This window comes from Salmo salar, chromosome 02 (genome assembly GCF_965601325.2).
Source record: "Salmo salar chromosome 02, fSalSal1, whole genome shotgun sequence".
Classification (NCBI taxonomy): Eukaryota; Metazoa; Chordata; class Actinopteri; order Salmoniformes; family Salmonidae; genus Salmo; species Salmo salar.
In genome coordinates, this window is record NC_138292.1 from 13,135,145 (window position 1) to 13,157,102 (window position 21,958).

General features: G+C 42.5%; 1 protein-coding gene across 1 annotated transcript; it reads left to right on the top strand.

Moving 5' to 3' along the window:
- The first annotated feature begins 479 nt into the window (after positions 1-479).
- LOC106595324 (angiopoietin-1) lies at positions 480-20,492 on the top strand. The gene is given in 8 exon segments (XM_082959928.1): positions 480-696; positions 932-1,053; positions 1,155-1,464; positions 2,143-2,244; positions 5,632-5,798; positions 9,276-9,406; positions 10,368-10,554; positions 18,308-20,492. Coding segments are annotated over 7 exon segments (1,158 nt in total). The 5' UTR covers positions 480-531; the 3' UTR covers positions 10,529-10,554; positions 18,308-20,492.
- The last annotated feature ends 1,466 nt before the right edge of the window (positions 20,493-21,958 follow it).

A 21,958-nucleotide genomic window follows, 5' to 3' on the forward strand; every position in this document is an offset into this window, starting at 1 on the left:
GCCACCAGTATGGAGCTTGCGTGTCATGTTCTTTTACGCAGTCACAGTTGTTCATTTTGTCTATTCAAACAGACCCCATTTTAAAAGGAAACAAACACTCATTAAGATCAAACACTTAACAAGACAGAGGATAGAGTTTTGGTGATGCTGAGAATGGAACGATTTTTTGGAACGTTTTCTTAACGTTCTGAGAACGGGATGTATGTTTTTAAATAACATTTTTATAACATTCTCTGAACATTACAAAAGTTTTCTTGTGTTTTTTATGGAAAGTTTTCTTAACGTTCTTGGAACAATTTGAGAACATTACTTTAAATAGAACCAAGAGGAAACCTGTAGGAAACGTTATGCTGAAGTACTGAAATTCCCACAGAAGGAAGTTGTTTCTTAACGTTCTCTGAACTATGTGAGAACATGTTCAATGTTAAGCCAGTTGGAGAACATTCCTAGAAATTAAATGTGAGTGTGCAGAACACCCTGAGTCTGGCGAGAGAGGTAAATCCCTAAACATCCCTTCATACCTCTGTGTTTATGTGTCAGATTGAGAGATATGTGAAGGACAGTCTGAATGTGGAGATGGCTCAGCTACAGCAGAGTGCTGTCCACAACCACACAGCTGCCATCTTGGATCTAGGCACCAACCTCCTGACCCAGACTGCCCAGCACACACGGAAACTGACAGACGTAGAGATCCAGGTGCAGTATGAATCATATACAAATATCCCTCTCCAAAGAACATTCAAGTGCATGTTATGATATCAGTAACACTTACTATTTAATCATGTAGCCTACTCAGCAATTATCCTCATTTGATTGGATGAATAGGCCTATGAAGTACATTAAAATACATGGTGCCACTTTTAGCCTATATAGATGTCTATACACTTGACTGGGTGAATATGAATGATAGTAACAGCTTCCTGATGGACAGGTGTTGAATCAGACCTCCAGGCTGGAGATTCAGCTCCTGGAGAACTCTCTGTCCACCAACAAACTGGAGACCAAGCTCCTCCACCATTCTACAGAGATCAGCAAGCTACACGACAAGAACAGGTCAAATCAACATGAATGATTTTCTTCCCATGAACAATTCTGTCTTGATTTATTGGCTGACTGACTGATCAACTGATTTTCAAATCACTTGTATTGATCAGGCTCTTGGAGCAGAAGATGCAGGAGCTGGAGTCGATTACATAAGAACCTGTTCTAATAGGAATTGACCCATTCTGGGCTGTTGATTACAAAGGATTTTGGATGCATTCAAATTGGAGCCTAGCTGATAATGTGTTTGCTCTCATTTAATTATCTATTTAAACAGTGGTCCCAAACAGCAACCTTGCCTTTAAGCAGAGCGATTCATCTCATGAGGAGAGAAAGTATCGGGACTGCTCTGAAATCTTTCAAGCTGGCTTCAACAACAGTGGAGTATATACTATTCACATCAACACACAGGAGACCAAAAAGGTACGGAAAACTTGATATTATCTTCAATAAATATTAGAGGGGGAAAAGAGATGTAAATTCTATTAGCAGAATGTGTAATATAGAGGCATATATTAGATGATATACGCAGGCCTGGCTTTACCTCTGCATGGAAACAGCAAAAACAGACATGAAAAAATAAAAGGCTGCACTTTTTTTGACTGTAACCTACTTTAGTTAACTTGCAAGTGAAGTGGCAGCAATTAATATACGGTACTCTAAAGCAGCTTGCCAAAAGATTCAACAACAATATCCCAGGAACATGTCAGGTATTGGCTGGCTGGCTGGCTGGGTGATATGCTGGAGCTGGAAATACTCTTGGCTGGCCTCTTCAGCACAGCTACACAGCAGATGTCCTCCTCCTCAGTAGTGTCCTGCCAAGCCGCAGATGGCTGACTGGCAACAGTGTGTTGCTGTCCATTATCAGCTGTGCTGCTGTCAGTGTCCATGGTTACACTGAGCTACGTCCCTGGGCTTAGGACACATTCCGTCATTGTGGCCTGACCATGGTACACAAAACTAAGGACCAGGGAGCCTCATCTACAGGAGTCACTCCTTTTACAGGAAACAGTCTTTATTGTCATGATATGCACTGCATGTGTGAGAGTAGTGTGTAAGCTACTCATGTCACTGTCTTTCTGTCTCTCTCCCTCTCTGTAGGTTTACTGTAACATGGAGGCAGCAGGGGGAGGATGGTCCGTCATTCAGAGGAGAAAAGACGGAACCATGGACTTCCAGAGGACATGGAAGGAGTACAAGATGGTGAGGAGGACAGGGTGGGATATCCTCACAGCATTCTTCTGATGTTGGTGAATACATAGCACCAGGGATTAACATGGGTAATCAGGATCCCGGGACTGTACAGGTAACACTTTTCACGTTTACCCCCAAAAATACATGACAAGACCCGGGAAATTACAATAAAATTCCCCAATGTCTGCACTAATGAAATCCCTCAGCAAAAGATTAACATAAACATTTATTGGACATTATCCAAACAGGTTGTCACATGGAAGCCTTTAGTCTAGCATATTTGACACAAAGTCGCCATAAATTCAAAGCGCACGCATAATTGACACTGCCGGTCACGCTGGACTGCACACACGACCCGAATACAGTTAATAAACCCTACAGGAAACCCTACAGTATAGCCTATTAAAGAGCGTGTGTGTCACGGGTGTGCATACTGGTAGCGAAGTCAGGTGCAGGAGAGCAGAGAGTTGTGAACAGGCGCACACTTTACACTTTATTTAGGCAGGAGCAAACAACAGACGGACGCAACTGCGTCAAAACCTCCAGCAAAAATGGCAAAAGTGCAAAGCGCGAAAACAGTCACAAAAGCTATAGTTTACCAAAGAAATATACTTCGTGAAATAAACACGGATCATGGAAAACCAGCCTGGCGCGTCACATAAAACACGTAACACAAAACAATTCCACACAAAGACATGGGGACGGGGGGGGACGGGACGGGACAGAGGAATATATAGCAGTGTAAACAGTCCTCGTTAAGATGCCTTGATATTTAAACTATTTCCACTTCCTCTCCCTGTTATTCATGAGCTAATCTGCTTTCTGTATAATCATCAACTTGATTTAGCCAAATATGGGAGATATTCTGTCATCGTTGAAGGAGGTTATCTAGCAAGTTTAGCAACTTTGGTCATTTGACTTTTGTTTGACTGCCGTTACAAAGAAACAACACTATACTCAGAGTGCGCTCTGTGGGGCTACTTCTGAAATGCGCTGGCGATCAAAGATAGAATAACTATCATGACTAAATGTACATTTAATTTGCTCTGAAATCTTTCCATAGTGGCGCAGCCAAGCCGACAAGGTGGCACAGCACCCCTCTTATTTGGGGAGAACCTTAGCATAGTGACCATCTTGGTTTTAAAAGGGCACGTCTGATTTTTGCAGTATTTCCCAGGACTCTCGAGATAAATAGGAATTATTCCCGGTATTGAAACTTGGTAGATTTTTGGGAAAATATGAATCTCTACATTGCAAAACATTCCACCATATGAATGTATATGTCAAACTACAACAGAAAAAGGAGCAAGTACAAACGCATAGCACAAAACAGACTTTGTGCATCCCAAGTGGCACCGTATTCCCTATATAGTGCACTACTTTTGACCAGAGCCCTATGGGGAAATAGGGTGCCCTATGGGACCTGGTCAAAAGTATTGTACTTTAAAATGAATATGGGCCATTTAGGACGAATCCACTGTGTTGCCACTGCCAGCCCCATTAGGCCTTGACAGAGCCCCGTGGCTAAAAAGGCCTTGGCCTCTGGGCTGAGCGAGAGGGGACTGTCCTCCTGTCAGGGGCTAAGGAAGTGTGGAGTATAGCCTGGCAAAGACGCTGGCATACAACGGGTATGTGTTGGCTCGGTGACCCCTCTTTTGGGAGTGTTTCATAATGACACTGATGGCCTCTGATTGAACACTTCTGAGAGAAAATGACAGGAGAGAGGAAACTGTTTAAGTTGAGTCTAAACATGGTGTTCTTAGATCACCATTCAAATGTTGATATATTGTAAAATGTCTCTGGTAAAGAAAGATTAATTCCACGGTCTGGTCTAGTACTGGTGCTGCAGAATCCAACCTATCGCTCTATATCTCTCTCTGTCTATATCTAAATCTCTATCTCTTTATCAATCAATCAAATGTATTTATAAAGCCCTTTCTACATCAGCCGATGTCACAAAGTGCTATACAGAAACCCAGCCTAAAACCCCAAACAGCAAGCAATGCAGATGTAGAAGCACGGTGGCTAGGAAAAACTCCCTAGAAACTCAGCAACCTAGGAAGAAACCTAGAGAGGAACCAGGCTATGAAGGGGGGCCAGTCCACTTCTGGCTGTGCCGGGTGGAGATTATAACAGTACATGGCCAAGATGTTCAAAAGTTCATAGATGACCAGCAGGGTCAAATAATAATAATCACAGTGGTTGTAGAGGGTGCAACAGGTCAGCACCTCAGGAGTAAATGTCAGTTGGCTTTCCATAGCCGATCATTCAGAGTTAGAGACAGCAGGTCCAGGACAAGGTAGCACGTCCAGTGAACAAGTCAGGGTTCAGTAGCTGCAGGCAGAACAGTTGAAACTGGAGCAGCAGCAGGTGGACTGGGGACAGCAAGGAGTCATCAGGCCAGGTAGTCCTGAGGCATGGTCCTAGGGCTCAGGTCCTCCGAGAGAAGAGAGAAAAGAGAGAAAGAGAGTTAGGGGGAGCATTCTTACACAGGACACCGGATAAGACAGGAGAAATACTCCAGATATAACAGACTGATCCTAGCCCCCCGACACAAACTATTGCAGCATAAATACTGGAGGCTATATCTATCTCTCTTATCTCTATTTCTCTATCTATATATCGCTCTCTCTCCATCTATCTACCTCTATCTATGTCTCGCTAGCTATATCTCTCTATCTATATCTCTCTCTCTATAGGGGCAGCAGGTAGCCTAGTGGTTAGAGTGGGGGGCCAGAAACCGAAAGGTTGGTGGATCAAATCCCCGAGCTGACAAGGTAAAAATCTGTCATTCTGCCCCTGAACAAGGCAGTTAACCCACTCCTAGGCCATCATTGAAAATAAGAGTTTGTTCTTAACTGACTTACCTAGTTAAATAAATATATCGTTATCTACTCATCTGTCTGTCTCCCTCAATTCACCACTGTCAAAAAATTGTAAAACAGAACGTAGTTATTTAAAAAAAGAGTAAAACACAGAACATAATTCTTTACAAAAAGAGTAAAACACAGAATATAATTCTTTAAAAAAAAGAGTAAAACACAGAACAGAATTCTTTAAAAAAAGAGTAAAACACAGAACAAAATTCTTTAAAAAAAAGAGTAAAACACAGAACAGAATTCTTTAAAAAAAGAGTAAAACACAGGACAGAATTCTTAAAAAAAAGAGTAAAACACAGAACAGAATTCTTAAAAAAAGAGTAAAACACAGAACAGAATTCCTTTAAAAAAAGATATGACATTCATTATTTTTCTATAGCACCATGTGTTGCTGGGACAAGGCCCTGCGACAGACTGGTGTCCTGTCCAAGGGGTGTACTTGTACATCAAGCTGCCTTACACTACAAAAACAGAAGACAAGGCTTACAAGTGTTCCTGTGCTGTTGTGTTGTTGCAGGGCTTTGGGAGTCTGTTTGGAGAACACTGGCTGGGGAATGAGTTTGTGTTCCTGCTGACCAGTCAGAGGCCCTACAACCTGAGGGTGGAAGTGACCGACTGGGACGGACAGCAGGCCTTCTCCCACTATGGCCGTTTCTACATCGGCAGCGAGAAGCAGAATTACAGGTAGGATACCAGCAATGTGTTCTGGGCCGTATTCTTAGAGTCTCACAGTAGGAGTGCTGATATCAGCTACAGATGTAGGATCTTAATTTGATCACTCTTTTGTTGCTGAGAATTTTCCTGCACAGAAGGAAATGCTAACTTGTGGTGTATTTGAGTTTTAAAAAAGCTTCTAAAGTTTGTCATTTCCACTTTGAAAACCCAGACTTGATTTGCCCTAAAGAAAAATGTTTCAACCCCGACATAAATGTGCATTAATTAAAATCCACATAATAATTCTGATTTCCTGTTGCTGCAGGATTATTTTCCTGCTCTAGCAAACTGGCTCAAATTAAGATCCTACATCTGTATGTACCCTAAGCGGAGGAAATTAAGTTTTGTCGTATCTCTGCGCATTGTATCGTACCTACAGTACAGTTTTTAGGATCATAGGACATTCTCCACTAAATACGCCCACATTCCTACTTAAATAGTCACTCAACTACTCAACTGTGGTTGCCTATACTTGCTTGAGGACCTGCAGTATATTTTTAATGAAGTGGGAATGAGATATTGGACTTTGTTCTATCACTGACAATGATGTGCTTGGTGTTGTATTTCCATCACAGTAACGATGGAGAGGCACTGGTGGCTCTAATCATGATTTGTAATCAATGAATGTATACATTTTTCAGTTTGCTTGACTTCTTTGTCCATAACCTTCTGATTGAGGCTTCTAGGACTTCAGCAGATCATAATTCTTACTTTTTCATTTATTGTCTCTTCAAAAACATACTGGACAATCTTTTTGAGTTCTGGAATGGAATCAATTTTGGTCTCTAGATTCTTATTTCATGGCCATTCTGCAATACTTGTCATGGAGATGGTCCAAAACAAACTACTGTCACACAGCTTCTTAGGGAAAGAGAGGCTCTGCCTCATTTCACAATGCCATTACTAACTAAATAAAATGTAAGATCGTAAAAGGGAATTATATATTTCCTAGAATGATAACCAGCAAGCTTTGTCTCAATCTGATTTAGTTCACCCACACACGGACGTGTGATCACACAAACAAACACACTTGTACCATTTGTTTTTTTACCTGGCTCACATTTTTACTAACCAGTTAAACAAAGAAGGATGGAAGGAAGGATGTACAAAGACCTATTAGAGTAACTCTTGAGTAGTATTGAGAGGGAGAGTAAACAGAGTCCATCAGTGGAAATTGAAAAGTAATTTACAGTACATAGCAGTCAGTATATACTGTGTTATCCATTATTGGGAATGTATGTAAATAAATACCATTATTTTAAACATGGCTTATAGAGGAAGATCACAGCCTTTAAAAGGAAAGCTATTCTATGGAGTGTGGCATTAAATGGGCCTACAGCTCAAATCCAATAAAATGTTACTGGTTGTGTACACAAGGCTTGTGTTCCTAGCTCCAACAGTGCAGTAATACCTAGCTAAATGCTTGTGTTCCTAACTCCAACAGTGCAGTAATACCTAGCTAAATGCTTGTGTTCCTAGCTCCAACAGTGCAGTAATACCTAGCTAAATGCTTGTGTTCCTAGCTCCAACAGTGCAGTAATACCTAGCTAAATGCTGGTGTTCCTAGCTCCAACAGTGCAGTAATACCTAGCTAAATGCTGGTGTTCCTAGCTCCAACAGTGCAGTAATACCTAGCTAAATGCTGGTGTTCCTAGCTCCAACAGTGCAGTAATACCTAGCTAAATGCTGGTGTTCCTAGCTCCAACAGTACAGTAATACCTAGCTAAATGCTTGTGTTCCTAGCTCCAACAGTACAGTAATACCTAGCTAAAGGCTTGTGTTCCTAGCTCCAACAGTGCAGTAATACCTAGCTAAATGCTGGTGTTCCTAGCTCCAACAGTGCAGTAATACCTAGCTAAATGCTTGTGTTCCTAGCTCCAACAGTACAGTAATACCTAGCTAAATGCTGGTGTTCCTAGCTCCAACAGTGCAGTAATACCTAGCTAAATGCTGGTGTTCCTAGCTCCAACAGTGCAGTAATACCTAGCTAAATGCTGGTGTTCCTAGCTCCAACAGTGCAGTAATACCTAGCTAAATGCTGGTGTTCCTAGCTCCAACAGTGCAGTAATACCTAGCTAAATGCTGGTGTTCCTAGCTCCAACAGTGCAGTAATACCTAGCTAAATTCTTGTGTTCCTAGCTCCAACAGTGCAGTAATACCTAGCTAAATGCTGGTGTTGCTAGCTCCAACAGTGCAGTAGTATCCAACAATACATAAGAATACACACACATCTGATAGCAAGATGTTGTCGATAGACATGGTCGCCCTGTTCATGGCTCCTAAGCAACTTTGCAGCTCTTCAGACACACTGGGTTTCAGAGAGCCAGGCTGCCTTCCATAACTACAGTACTTAATGTGACACAGAGTCACTGTACAGGAGCCAAACACCTGGTCACCATAGCAGCCAAGCCACATTAATGATCAGCCTGAGACTTTGATGGGTCAGATATATGACCACACAGAGGACCACAGATAAATAGAGACGTTATAATTGATGAACACCAGTGTTCAGGTCAAGTTCAATTGTGATATGTAGTAATTTATTTCATGATCTGTGTCATTCATAGTCGTGTAATAGATTAATTAATTGAACAATGTTTGTTAAATACGTTAAGATCATAGAAAATGTGGTTTCGTGCTGTGAGGCCTGATATGTTGAACTAATCAACCCTCTCAAAGTGACTGTTGTACTGTATATATAATGGTCTAACATAGACACAGTATTCAACATAGACACAGTATTCAACATAAACATAGTATACAAGACCACTGACTAAAAATAGGGTCTCTCTCTTCCGTGAATTATCCATCACCTGGTTCTGGCAAGACCTCAAAGATGTCTGACTCATAAACCACAGTTGGAGCTGCTGCTGCTTGACATGCAGTACAGTAGATAGGGACAAACAATGCAGGAGGGAGTGCAAAGGGTTCACAAGGAAGTACACATACAGCTTGAGACAAACGAGGAAACCGACAATGTCCTCATAAACCAGGATTTTCTTTATAAAAGCAACAGGTGTGATTGGTTTTAATATAGCGTACGAGAATTTCAAAGACACTTATTTGGAAGGGTACATATTCTTTGTAGTAGATTAGAAGAACAGTGTGGCGGTGAATTTATGTCCTCAAACGTTCACACAGTGAGAACAAGGGGAGGTACATTTTTGCCTTAAGTAACAATCTGTCTCATGTAACCATTTGAAACGAAACATATAATATTAAATGGAGTGTCTTGGATTTATGTACAGAATAATATGAAATGCTCTGAGACCAGGTTGCAAGGGGCGGTACATATTATTTTGATTAGAAGAACAGCGTGGTGGTGAATCTCTGTCCTCCAGCGTGCACACAGTGACAACAAGAACAAAGCATTCTGCAGCAGCTAAAGGACACTAGCATTGTGCTTCTGCTTTATTTCCCTCTGTGTTTCCCTGGCGACTGTGTCAGGCTGTTCCTGAAGAGTCACAGTGGAACGGCAGGCAGACAGAGCAGCCTGGTCATCAACGGAGCAGACTTCAGTACCGAGGATATGGACAACGACAACTGCATCTGCAAATGTGCTCTCATGCTTACCGGGGGTATGTCTGAGGTTAAAGTCCACATTAACCCCTAAACACATGCACTCTGTATGTACTCCTGTAGAACTGAAATGATTGGATAAGTAGAAGCTATAAGACAACAACAACCACCCACCCAGACTATGCTAGGTGAAGCATTTGTCATTTTGGTAAAACATTTTCAACCCATTGACCTCCCTGTCACCCTCACCCACTTTATTTCCGGTCTAGAAGAACTACAGAGCAGGCCAGAGCCAGTTAGTATGTATTCAGCATTGTTACTGACATATCAAAGCAGAGAATGGTATCTCAGCTGGTGAAGCCAGGTGGCAGCCCTCAGCATTTTACAGAATGATGGACACATGCCATGGCTGGTTTAGAAGTCCAGGGAACTGGCCAGCAGAATAAATCAAAATGACAGTCAAATTCCTATTAAGAATGAGAATCTACAATCTCATCAGGATTTAGATCCAGAATGTACATCAGAAAATACACAACAAACATACGTCTTTATCCTCTTATCAATGTCTAGACCAGCATTTCCCCCCCCCAAGTAGCTGGTCTAAACGTGTTGGGCTCACAGAGATTGTTGTAGACTATTTATGTTTTGTTAGTTGCCCTCATACTCCGCTCTCACCTGTAATGAAAGGTCAGAGGTCAGAATGGGGCAAAGCTATCCAAAGAGAGGAGTGCTGGAGTCTGCTCTAGTGTTGACATTTTTACATTTACATTTTAGTCATTTAGCAGACGCTCTTATCCAGAGCGACTTACAGTAGTGAGTGCATACATTTCATACATTTTTTTCTCTGTACTGGTCAAGTTCAATTGTTGACTACTTGGCGTTGCAACAAAGCTATCCAGAGATAATCAGAGGTTACAGGGAGGTCACACAGTGATGACTTTGATAGTTCTCTGATAGTGTAACATCAAGCCTAAAATCTATTTTCTTTGTTTCTCTCTGCCTTTCTCTCTATGCCTTCAGGTTGGTGGTTCGATGCCTGTGGACCATCGAACCTGAACGGGATGTACTACAGTCATGGTCAGAACATGGGTAAACTGAATGGGATCAGGTGGCACTACTTCAAAGGGTCTAGTTACTCTCTCCGTGCTACCACCATGATGATACGACCAGCAGACTTCTGAGAGGATCTTTTGGTGACTGTCGTTGGGTACGTTGTCCAGAGACATATTGGCATCATTAGCCATGTTTCCATCAAACTGTTTTTATGCGATAATGTACTGTCCTGTTGCATAAAAGAAAGTCACAACAGGTGTGACGGAAACACAAAATACAAGGTGGGATAATTGCTTGTACTTTGACTTGAGAAAAATTAGCAACATAATTTTGCTTTCTATGAGGAACTTGGATTCTGACTTTCTGGTGCTTACATGTCCTCTTGAAAGATATTGATTGTTTGAGACAGTATGCTTGAGCACCAGCTCTGCAATGAATCAAACTGTAGAAGTGGGTTACATGAAGAGGATATGAATGTAAGACTTGGTGCTTTTGAAAGACTTTCATTTGTCTCGCTTTCATTTCTCTTTTCATTTGACTCTCATTTGTCTCTCTTTTCATTAGTCTCTTTTCATTAGTCTCTTTCATGTATCTGTTGTGTATTGTTCTTCTATGGGTAAGGTATTCCTGTTAACACGTTGTGAATCAGTGTACTGCTCTCTTAGTCTGCACAGTGGGCAGAGATGCCTGATGGCCTAGACTGGATACACTTAAGAACACTGTTATGGATATTATTTGCCTATACAGTGGATTGCTGGTGTGTGTGTGGAGTGTACTGTGTTCTAAATCATTATGTTTAAGGCAAGGTGTCTAAGTGTGTCTCACCACACTTTAATATTTAATGGAATAGAGATAAATAATTGATGTCTTCACTTTCATGTAAGTTTTGTACTAATTTGCATCATCTATTGGGGCCTTTGTTGAACTTTGTGTCAATGACAAAAGTACTTTTTTTGTGCCATGAATTAAAAATATTCCCCCTAAAAGCAGTGCCAAGCATTTTTCTGCTCCATAAAGTAGTCCAACAAGCTAGACACTGCAGTGACTTCATGAACTTAGGTGATGTGAACTTCTGGCTCTGGGGTGGATTTTCCTATTGTTATGACGTTAAGGTCAGTGACAGACAGAGAGACATAACCATTCCATTCTATTCTGCAGGCTGCGTGTCAGGCAGGGAGGCTGTGGGTGGGAACCATTCTGAATGTCAGTATCGGCTACTCTTGCCAGATGGGACATTTTTGTCTCCACACACAGGTGTGTTTTAGAGATATGAAATATTTTATTTTTTAAATGGCACCTTTATTTAACCAGGTAGGCTAGTTGAGAACAAGTTCTCATTTACAACTGCGACCTGGCCAAGATAAAGCAAAGCAGTGCGACATAAACAACAACACAGAGTTACACATGGAATAAACAAGCATACAGTCAATAACACAATAGAAAAAAAGAAAGTCTATATACAGTGTGTGCCAATGGCGTGAGGAGGTAAGGCAATAAATAGCCCATAGTAGCAAGTAATTACAATTTAGCAAATGAACACTGGAGTGATGTACAGCTGCAGCGATCGGTTAGCTGCTTGGATAGCTGATGTTTAAAGTTAGTGAGGGAAATATAAGTCTCCAGCTTCAGTTATTTTTTCAATACATTCCAGTCATTGGCAGCGGAGAACTGGAAGGAAAGGCGGCCAAAGAAGGTGTTGGCTTTGGGGATGACCAGTGAGATATACCTGCTGGAGTGCTTGCTACGGGTGGGTGTTGTTATCGTGACCAGTGAGTTGAGATAAGGCGGAGCTTTACCTAGCAAAGACTTATATATGACCTGGAGCCAGTGGGTCTGGCGACGATTATATGTAGTGAGGGCCAGCCGATTAGAGCATACAGGTCGCAGTGGTGGGTGGTATATGGGGCTTTGGTGACAAAACAGATGGCACTGTGATAGACTGCATCCAGTTTGCTGAGCAGAGTGTTGGAGGCTATTTTGTAAATTACATCGCCGAAGTCGAGGATCGGTAGGATAGTCAGTTTTACTAGGCGGCGTGAGTGAACTAGGCTTTGCTGCGAAATAGGAAGCCGATTCTAGATTTAATTTAGGATTGGATATGTTTAATATGAGTCTGGAAGGAGAGTTTACAGTCTAGCCAGACACCTAGGTATTTGTAGTTGTCCACATATTCTAGGTCAGAACCGTCCAGAGTAGTGATGCTAGTCGGGCGGGCGGGTGCGGACAGCGAACGGTTGAAAAGCATGCATTTAGTTTTACTAGCGTTTAAGAGCAGTTGGAGGCCACGGAAGGAGTGTTGTATGGCATTGAAGCTCATTTGGAGGTTTGTTAACACAGTGTCCAAAGAAGGGCCAGATGTATACAGAATGGTGTCGTCTGCGTACATGTGGATCAGGGAGTCGCCTGCAGCAGGAGCGACATCGTTGATTTATACAGAGAAAAGAGTCGGCCCGAGAATTGAACCCTGTGGTACCCCCATAGAGACTGCCATAGGTCCGGACAACAGGCCCTCTGATTTGACACACTGAACTCTGTCAGAGACGTAATTGGTGAACCAGGCGAGGCAGTCATTTGAGAAACCAAGGCTGTTGAGTCTGCCGATAAGAATAAAGAATAAGAAAGATAGATAAGAAAGCCTTGGCCAGGTCGATGAAGACGGCTGCACAGTACAATCTTTTATCGATGGCAGTTATGATATCGTTTAGTACCTTGAGCGTGGCTGAGGTGCACCCGTGACCAGCTCGGAAACCGGATTGCACAGCGGAGAAGGTACGGTGGGATTCGAAATGGTCGGTGATCTGTTTATTAACTTGGCTTTCGAAGACTTTAGAGAGACAGAGCAGGATGGATATAGATCTATAACAGTTTGGGTCTAGAGTGTCACCCCCTTTGAAGAGGGGGATGACCGCGGCAGCTTTCCAATCCTTAGGGATCTCGGACGAAACGAAAGAGAGGTTGAACAGACTGGTAATAGGGGTTGCAACAATGGCGGCGGATAATTTTAGAAAGAGAGGGTCCAAATTGTTTAGCCCAGCTGATTTGTACGGGTCCAGGTTTTGCAGTTCTTTCAGACCATCTGCTATCTGGATTTGGGTGAAGAAGAAGCTAGGGAGGCTTGGGCAAGTAGCTGCGGGGGTTGCGGAGCTGTTGGCCGGGGTTGGGGTAGCCAGGAGGAAAGCATTGCCAGCTGTAGAGAAATGCTTATTGAAATTCTCGATTATTGTGGATTTATCGGTGGTGACAGTGTTACCTAGCCTCAGTGCAGTGGGCAGCTGGGAGGAGGTGCTGTTGTTCTCCATGGACTTTACAGTGTCCCAAAACCTTTTGGAGTTAGAGCTACAGGATACACATTTCTGTTTGAAAAAGCTAGCCTTTGCTTTCCTGACTGACTGCGTGTATTGGTTCCTGACTTCCCTGAACAGTTGCATATCGGGGGGACTATTCGATGCTATTGCAGTCCGCCACAGGATGTTTTTGTGCTGGTCGAGGGCAGTCGGGTCTAGAGTGAACCAAGGGCTATATCTGTTCTTAGTTCTACATTTTTTTTAAATGGGCATGCTTATTTAAGTGAGGTGGTGAGGAAATTACTTTTAAAGAACGACCAGGCATCCACGACTGACGGGATGAGGTCAATATCCTTCCAGGATACCCGGGCAAGGTTGATTAGAAAGGCCTGCTCGCAGAAGTTTTGCCATTTATGAATGTGTTATTCAATGCATTTCTATGGGCTTTAGCAGCCAAAATCAATATTTAATAATTTTTTTAATTTATTTTGGGGAATACCTAAAGGGGCCCTAAAATTCTAAATCAAATAGCTAAATGATCCATAGTATGACCACCTTAAAACAATTCCATATATCAGTTTACACCCCCCACCCATTGTCCTAGACTCTAAAGAAATAAACATTTTGGCCCTATTGCTTCTAAATTTAAATTCAATAATCGGACATCTATTTGGCAGTAGCTTAGTACTGATTATAGGACACAAGAGTTGGTTCAACTTTTTAAAGCTGTTTTATAACATTTCAAGTTCAAGAATGGTTGGTAGTTTGTAAAGTCACATTTCACAATTCAAATGTTTATTTTATTCCCCCCAGGAAACAGTGGTTGACCTGACAGGTAAAATGCCTTAGTTGTTTTTGTGAAATACTATAAATACCAGGTTAAAATAATTTCAAGTTTTACCATTTGAAGTGAAATGGATTGAGAGTTGAATTGAGTGAAATGAAAGGTCTTAAGTATTAATGAATAATGGGCTGCTGATGGTATTTTTTTCTCTGGCTTTGCTTGATCTTTTCGATATTAAATCAAATGTATTTGTCACATGCGCCGAATACAACAGGTGTAGACCCTACCGTGAAATGCTTACTTACAACAAAGCAGTTCAAGAAATAGAGTTAATAAAATATTTACTAAATAAACTAAAATAAAAAAATGGAATCAAGCAAAAAGTAACACAAATGTACATAACAATAACGAGGCTATATACAGGGGGTACCAGTACCAAGTCAATGTGTGGGGGTACAGGTAGTTCGAGGTAATTTGTAAAGTGACTATGCATAGATAATAAACAGCGAGTAGCAGCAATGTAAAAACAAATGGGGCCATACACACTACCCTCTGTAGCGCCTTACGATCAGATGCCGAGCAGTTGCCAGCTGTAGAATTTTTTGAGCATCTGGAGACCTATGCCAAATGTTTTAAGTCTCTTGAGGGGGAAAAAGTGTTGTCATGCCCTCTTCACAACTGTCTTGGTGTGTTTGGACTATGATGGTTTGTTGGTGATGTGGACGCCAAGGAACTTGAAAATCTCAACCCGCTCCACTTCAGTCCCATCAATGTTAATAAGGGCCTGTTCACCCTTATTTTCCTATAGTCCATGATCAGCTCCTTTGTCTTGCTCACATTGAGAGAGAGCTTGTTGTCCTGGCACCACACTGCCAGGTCTCTGACCTCCTCCCTATAGGCTGTCTCATCATTGTCGGTGATCAGGCCTACCACTGTTGTATCGTCAGCAAACTTAATGATGGTGTTGGAGTTGTGCTAGGCCATGCAGTCGTGAGTGAACAGGGAGTACAGGAGGGGACTAAGCATGCACCCCTGAAGGGCCCCAGTGTTGAGGATCCAATTGGGACAATTGTGCACCACCCTATGGGACTACCAATCATGGCTGGTTGTGATACAGCCTGGAATCAAACTAGGGTCTGAGATGCAGTGCCTTAGACCGCTGTGCCACTCAGGAACCCCAAATACAGTGCAGAGCCAGCCAGGAGCTGAAACTAGAGTCTTCTTGTTGCCTACCCTTACCACCTGGGGGCGGCCCGTCAGGAAGTCCAGGATCCAGTTGCAGAGGGAGGTGTTTAGTCCCAGTGTCCTTAGCTTAGTGATGAGCTTTGTGGACACTATGGTGTTGAACGCTGTAGTCAATGAACAGTAATCTCACATAGGTGTTCCTTTTGTCCAGGTGGGAAAGGGCAGTGTGGACTGTGATTGAGATTGCGTCATCTGTGGATCTGTTGGGGCGGAATGCGATTTGGAGTGGGTCTAGGGTTTCTGGCATGATGGTGTTGATGTGAGCCATGACCAGCCTTTCAAAGAACTTCATGGCTACCGACATGAGTGCTACGGGGTGGAATTCATTAACTTCTTCAGGCTATTGGGCAGTATTTGGAAGATTGGATGAATGAGGTGCCCAATGTAAACTGCCTGTTACTCAGGCCCAGAAGCTTGGATATGCATGTAATTGGTAGTATTGGATAGAAAACACTCTAAGGTTTCCAAAACTGTTAAAATAATGTCTGTGAGTATAACCGAACTAATATGGCAGGTGAAAACCCGAGGAAAATCTGTCCAGACATTTGTTTTTCTAATTTTCTCTTCTCACCTCTGATTACAATGGCTGGGAATGTGAATATAAAAGGAAGTCCTCCCAGATTGCAGTTCCTCGGGCTTTCACTAGATGTCAACAGTCTTTAGAAAGAGTTTCAGGCTTGTTTTTTGAAAAATTTGCTAGAATTTGTAGTTTTCTAAGCGGCTCCCATTTTGGCTGTAGTGTTTGTACTGCGTTCAGGTGAGTGCGCATACTTCGTTATTTATCTCCGGTAATGGTCTCTGGTATTCTCTGTCTTAAATGTTATTGTTTATTTACATAATAGGGTACCTGAGGATTGATTAGGAACGTTGTTTGACTTGTTTAGAAGAAGTTTATTGGTAACCTACGGGATTCATTTGTATGCATTTTGAACGAGGGAAACCGGTGGATTACTGAGTCTAGCACGCCAATGAAACTGACTTTTTTGGGATATAAAGAAGGACTTTATCGAACAAAAGGACCATTTGTTATATAGGTGGGACCCTTGTGATTGCAACCAGATGAAGATCTTCAAAAGGTAAGTGATTTATTTTATCGCTATTTCTGACTTTCGTGACACATCTGCTTGGTTGGAAAATGTATGTAATGCTTTTGTGTGCAGGGCGCTGTCCTCAGATAATCGCATGGGGTGCTTTCGCCGTAAAGCCTTTTTGAAATCTGACAAAGTGGCTGGATTAACAAGACGATAAACTTTTAAATGATGTATGACACTTGTATTTTCATGAATGTTTAATATTACGATTTCTGTCATTTGAATTTGTCGCTCTGCAATTTCACCGGATGTTGGCCAGATAAAATCCATTTTTAGCCTAACATGAAACATTTTGTTAACGGCTTGTGTCATGAATTCCGTCTCCTTCAACTTTCGACGAAACATTCGATGTAATTACTCACACTAAACTTACATTTATCTAGTCATGGTTGGTTTCATTGCAATCCTCTGTTTGTTAGTAACACAACCCGACTTCATGGTTCTTTTCGCGGGACGTATTGACCGAAAGGAACTGATTTGAACACACCAAACAATGACCTCATTGCACACCAATGATATGACCAGTGCTTCGTTGATTGACTGTATTTCGGCCCAATGACCACTGATTGTCTTAAAATCTAGCTTGGTAGATAGCCAATGAGCTGAGGTAAACGGCAATGTGTGATGGTTATATCCGGGAAGACTAGCCCTTGCTTGAAACTCGAGTGTAAAGACACTCATTCGCCATTGAAAATTTTACCTGAAGCAGCCACGCTGGTTACACATAGCAGTATTGTTTCGAGAGCATTTTCCGCAGTTTTATCTGAAGAATTATGGCAACTAAATCTGGGAAATCAAAGGCAAAGTCTAGGTATACAGATCTACACGATATTATCGACGAAATTGATAGAGAAAGTGAGACGGAATTACTACAAGATGAGTCAGATAGTGACAACAGTTTTGACTCGCAAACCGAGGAGATGTTTTTGTACGGAGAGGATGCAGTGTTGGACCGGTAGGTACTTCTCATGCCGTTGTTTGAAATTAATAATATCAAATATTATTCATTTGAGTTGTTTTTATTTTATTTGCCATATATAATAAGTAATGAAATGTGTAATGAAATGTGTAAAGTACATATGGCTCTACATTCTGTGTGTGTGTGTGTGTGTGTGTGTGTGTGTGTGTGTGTGTGTGTGTGTGTGTGTGTGTGTGTGTGTGTGTGTGTGTGTGTGTGTGTATATGTATGTGATTGGGTACCCTCCTCTATATATAATCTGTGCCTGTGTTTCTGTATGTATGTATGTATATATTAGATATTTTTAACATGTATTTTATCTAAACATGGAATGGGGTAGAATGGAACAACACCTCACCATAGTGATTGGGTTCCCTCCTCTATATATAATCTGTGTCTGTGTGTCTGTGTGTCTGTATATATTAAAACATTTTAACATTTATTTTATCTAAACATGGAATGGGGTAGAATGGAACAACACCGCACCATAGTGATTTGGCTCCCTCTATATATAATCTGTGTCTGTGTCTGTCTTTATTTCACAGTCCCACCGATTCTGACTGGGAGCCCCCACTGCCAAGGTGCCCATCCCCCACTGAAGCTGGTTCATCCAGCCGGACCCCTGCTGTCTCCGGCTCCACACCTACCCCCGTCCGGCCAGGTGTGAAGTCAGTGAAGTCAGTGACAAAGAAGCGGAGGTGGGGAAGAGATAAACCTGCAAACAGAGAGGAAGAGGGTCATTGGCACTCTGTGCTGGAGGAGGATGTCGAGCCACTTCCTCCAACATTTAGACCGAAAAGGCCACCAGGACCTCAGCTGGACATGACCTCAAAGTACAGCCCAATTCAACTTTTTCAGCTGTTTTTCACCTCATCAGTTGTTGATTCCCTGGTGTTGAACACTAATAAGTATGGTGCTAAGAAGCAGGCAGGCAAGAAAGAGGGATGGAAGCTCATTTCCATGTCAGATCTGTTTTGCTACCTGTCAATGGTTATTTACATGGGTCTTGTGAAGCTGAAAACCCTGAAAGACTGACTACTGGAAAACTGCTCCCCTCTATCAACTGCCTTTCCCCTCCACTGTCATGTCATGCAAAAGGTTTCTGACAATCTCACGGGCGCTTTATATCAGTGACCCAGAAGTTGATGAGGACATCGAGAAGAAGCGAGGCACACCAAGGTTTGATAGGTTTTATTTTGTGGAGCCTCTCTACCACAGTGTGGTTGAGGCCTGCAAGACCTATTTTCAGCCCGCCCAGAACCTTTCCATCGATGAGAGGATGGTAGCCTCAAAGGCCAGAATTGGCCTAAAACAATACATGCGTAACAAACCAACTAAATGGGGTTACAAACTGTTTGCTTTGGCTGATTCTGCATGTGCATACACGTGCAATTTTTTTGTTTATGAGGGGAAGAGCAGTTTTGCGACCGGTAAGGGACTCAGTTATGATTCCGTTATGGAGTTATTAGATTTTCAACTGCTGGGAAGGGCTTCAAACTTTTTGTGGACAACTTCTACACAAGCCCTACCCTGTTCACAGACTTGAGGAAGCTGGATGTGTGGGCTTGTGGCACCATTCGGACCAACAGAGTGGGCTTTCCGAAAACCAAGGTGAATGACATGCCTAAGCGGGCTGAGCGGGATACCATGAGATGGATTCGCCAAGATGGCCTGCTCTTTGTGAAGTGGATGGATACCAGAGAGGTGGTCATGTGCAACACCATCCACAAGTCCTTCAGTGGCGATCACGTCGTCAGGCGTGTGAAGGATGCAACTGGGGCATGGACCACCATACATGTCCCCATTCCTGCAGCTATAAAGGATTACAACAAGGGCGTGGGAGGTGTGGACCTGTCAGATGCGCTGATAGGTTACTACAATGTTCTCCACAAGACAATGAAATGGTACAATACATTTTTCTATCATTTCATCGACATTGCTGTGGTGAATGCCTTCATCCTCCAGAAGAAAATGGCTAAGAGCTGTGGACAGCCCCCCCATCTCACAGCTAGCCTTCAGAGAGCTGCTCATCCAGGAGCTTGCTTGCTACAGCAAGTCCACTGCATCACCTTCTGTCCCCTCTACCTCTGTCCCTTCTACTGCTTCAACCAGTGGTGTTCACCTGCCCAAATTCATCTCTGCAGGCCTGAATGTGCCTCAGGCCAAAAAGGGCACAGTAGGGAGGCGTCGGTGTGCACTTTGTCACAGGAAATGCCCCATCACCTGCACCACTTGTTCAGTAACCTTCTGCTTTACAGCAGAAAGAGACTGCTATGGGGCATGTCATCAGCAGCACAATATTGTGTAGAGGACTGAGGGTCTTCACAATATTGTACATTATACATTGAATGTGTGTAAATAGTTACCCTTGTTATTTAATTTTTTTAAAAAATTTTCGTTATTTTTTAATTATTTGTATTTTTTTGGGGGGGGGGGGGTGTTAGAATAGCATTTTAGTATTTTGTATATAGTTATTTACATCAAAATGTATCACTGTACCAATTTGGCCACTTGGGTACATTTGGGCAACTTGTGTGGGACACCTGGGTGACTACATGCTCAATGTCATGTAGCGCACTCATTCCTGAAGATATCTGTCTGAAACTTTTCTCAAATACTTTTGCCCTCTCATGTTCTGCATCGAAATTATCCCCAGCATCATATCTGAATGTTTGGCTGTTCTTGTTCAGTTGAAAGATGATGCAACAACAATAAAAAACAGAAAACATATGTTTATTTCCTTGTATTTTCTTCTACCAGATCTATTGTGTTATATTATCCTACATTCAATTCACATTTCCACAAACTTCAGAGTGTTTCCTTCAAATGATACCAAGAATATGCATATCCTTGCTTCTGGGCCTGAGCTACAGACAGTTAGATTAAGGTATGTCTTCAGGCGGAAATTGAGAGAAGGGGGGTTTATCCCAAAGAAGTTAATGCCATTGGATGAATCCCAGAACATATTCCAGACTGTGCTAGCAAAACAGTCCTGTAGCGTAGCATCCGCGTCATCTGACCACTTCCGTATTGAGCAAGATACTGGTACTTCCTGCTTTAATTTTTGCTTTTAAGCAGGAATCAGTAGGATATAATTATGGTCAGATTTGCAAAATGTAGGGTGCGAGGGAGAGCTGTGTGTGGAGTAAAGGTGGTCTAGAATTTTTTCCTCTGGTTGCACATGTGACATGCTGGTAGAAATGAGGAAAAACAAATGTAAGTTTGCCTGCATTAAAGTCACTGGCCACTAGGAGCCCCGCTTCTGGATGAGCATTTTCTTGTTTGCTTATGGCCTTATACAGCTTGTTGAGTACTGTCTTAGTGCCAGCATCGGTTTGTGGTGGTAAATAGACAGCTACAAATAATATAGATGTGAACTCTCTTGGTAGATAGCGTGGTCTACAGCTTATGTCTATCACTGATAAGCTACCCAGGAATCAAATCAAATCAAAGTTTGTCACGTGCGCCGAATACAACAAGCGTAGACCTTACAGTGAAATACTTACTTACAGGGTCTAACCAACAGTGCAAAAAAGGTATTTGGTGAACAATAGGTAAGTAAATAAATAAAAACAACAGTAAAAAGACAGTGAAAATAACAGTTGCGAGGCTATATACAGTAGCGAGGCTACATACAGGCACCGGTTAGTCGGGCTGATTGAGGTACTATGTACATGTAGATATGGTTAAAGTGACTATGCATATATGTGAACTGAGAGTAGCAGTAGCGTAAAAGAGGGGTTGGCGGGGGATGGGACACAATGCAGATAGCCCGGTTAGCCAATGTGCGGGGGCACTGGTTGGTCGGCCCAATTGAGGTAGTATGTACATGAATGTATAGTTAAAGTGACTATGCATATATGATAAACAGAGAGTAGCAGCAGCGGAAAAGAGGGGTTGGGGGGGCACACAATGCAGATAGTCCGGGTAGCCATTTGATTACCTGTTCAGGAGTCTTATCGCTTGGGGGTAAAAACTGTTGAGAAGCCTTTTTGTCCTAGACTTGGCACTCTGGTACCGCTTGCCAGGCGGTAGTAGAGAGAACAGTCTATGACTGGAGTGGCTGGGGTCTTTGACAACTTTTAGGGCCTTCCTCTGACACCGCCTGGTGTAGCTTAGCCCCAGTGATGTACTGGGCTGTACGCACTACCCTCTGTAGTGCCTTGCGGCCGGAGGCCGAGCAATTGCCGTACCAG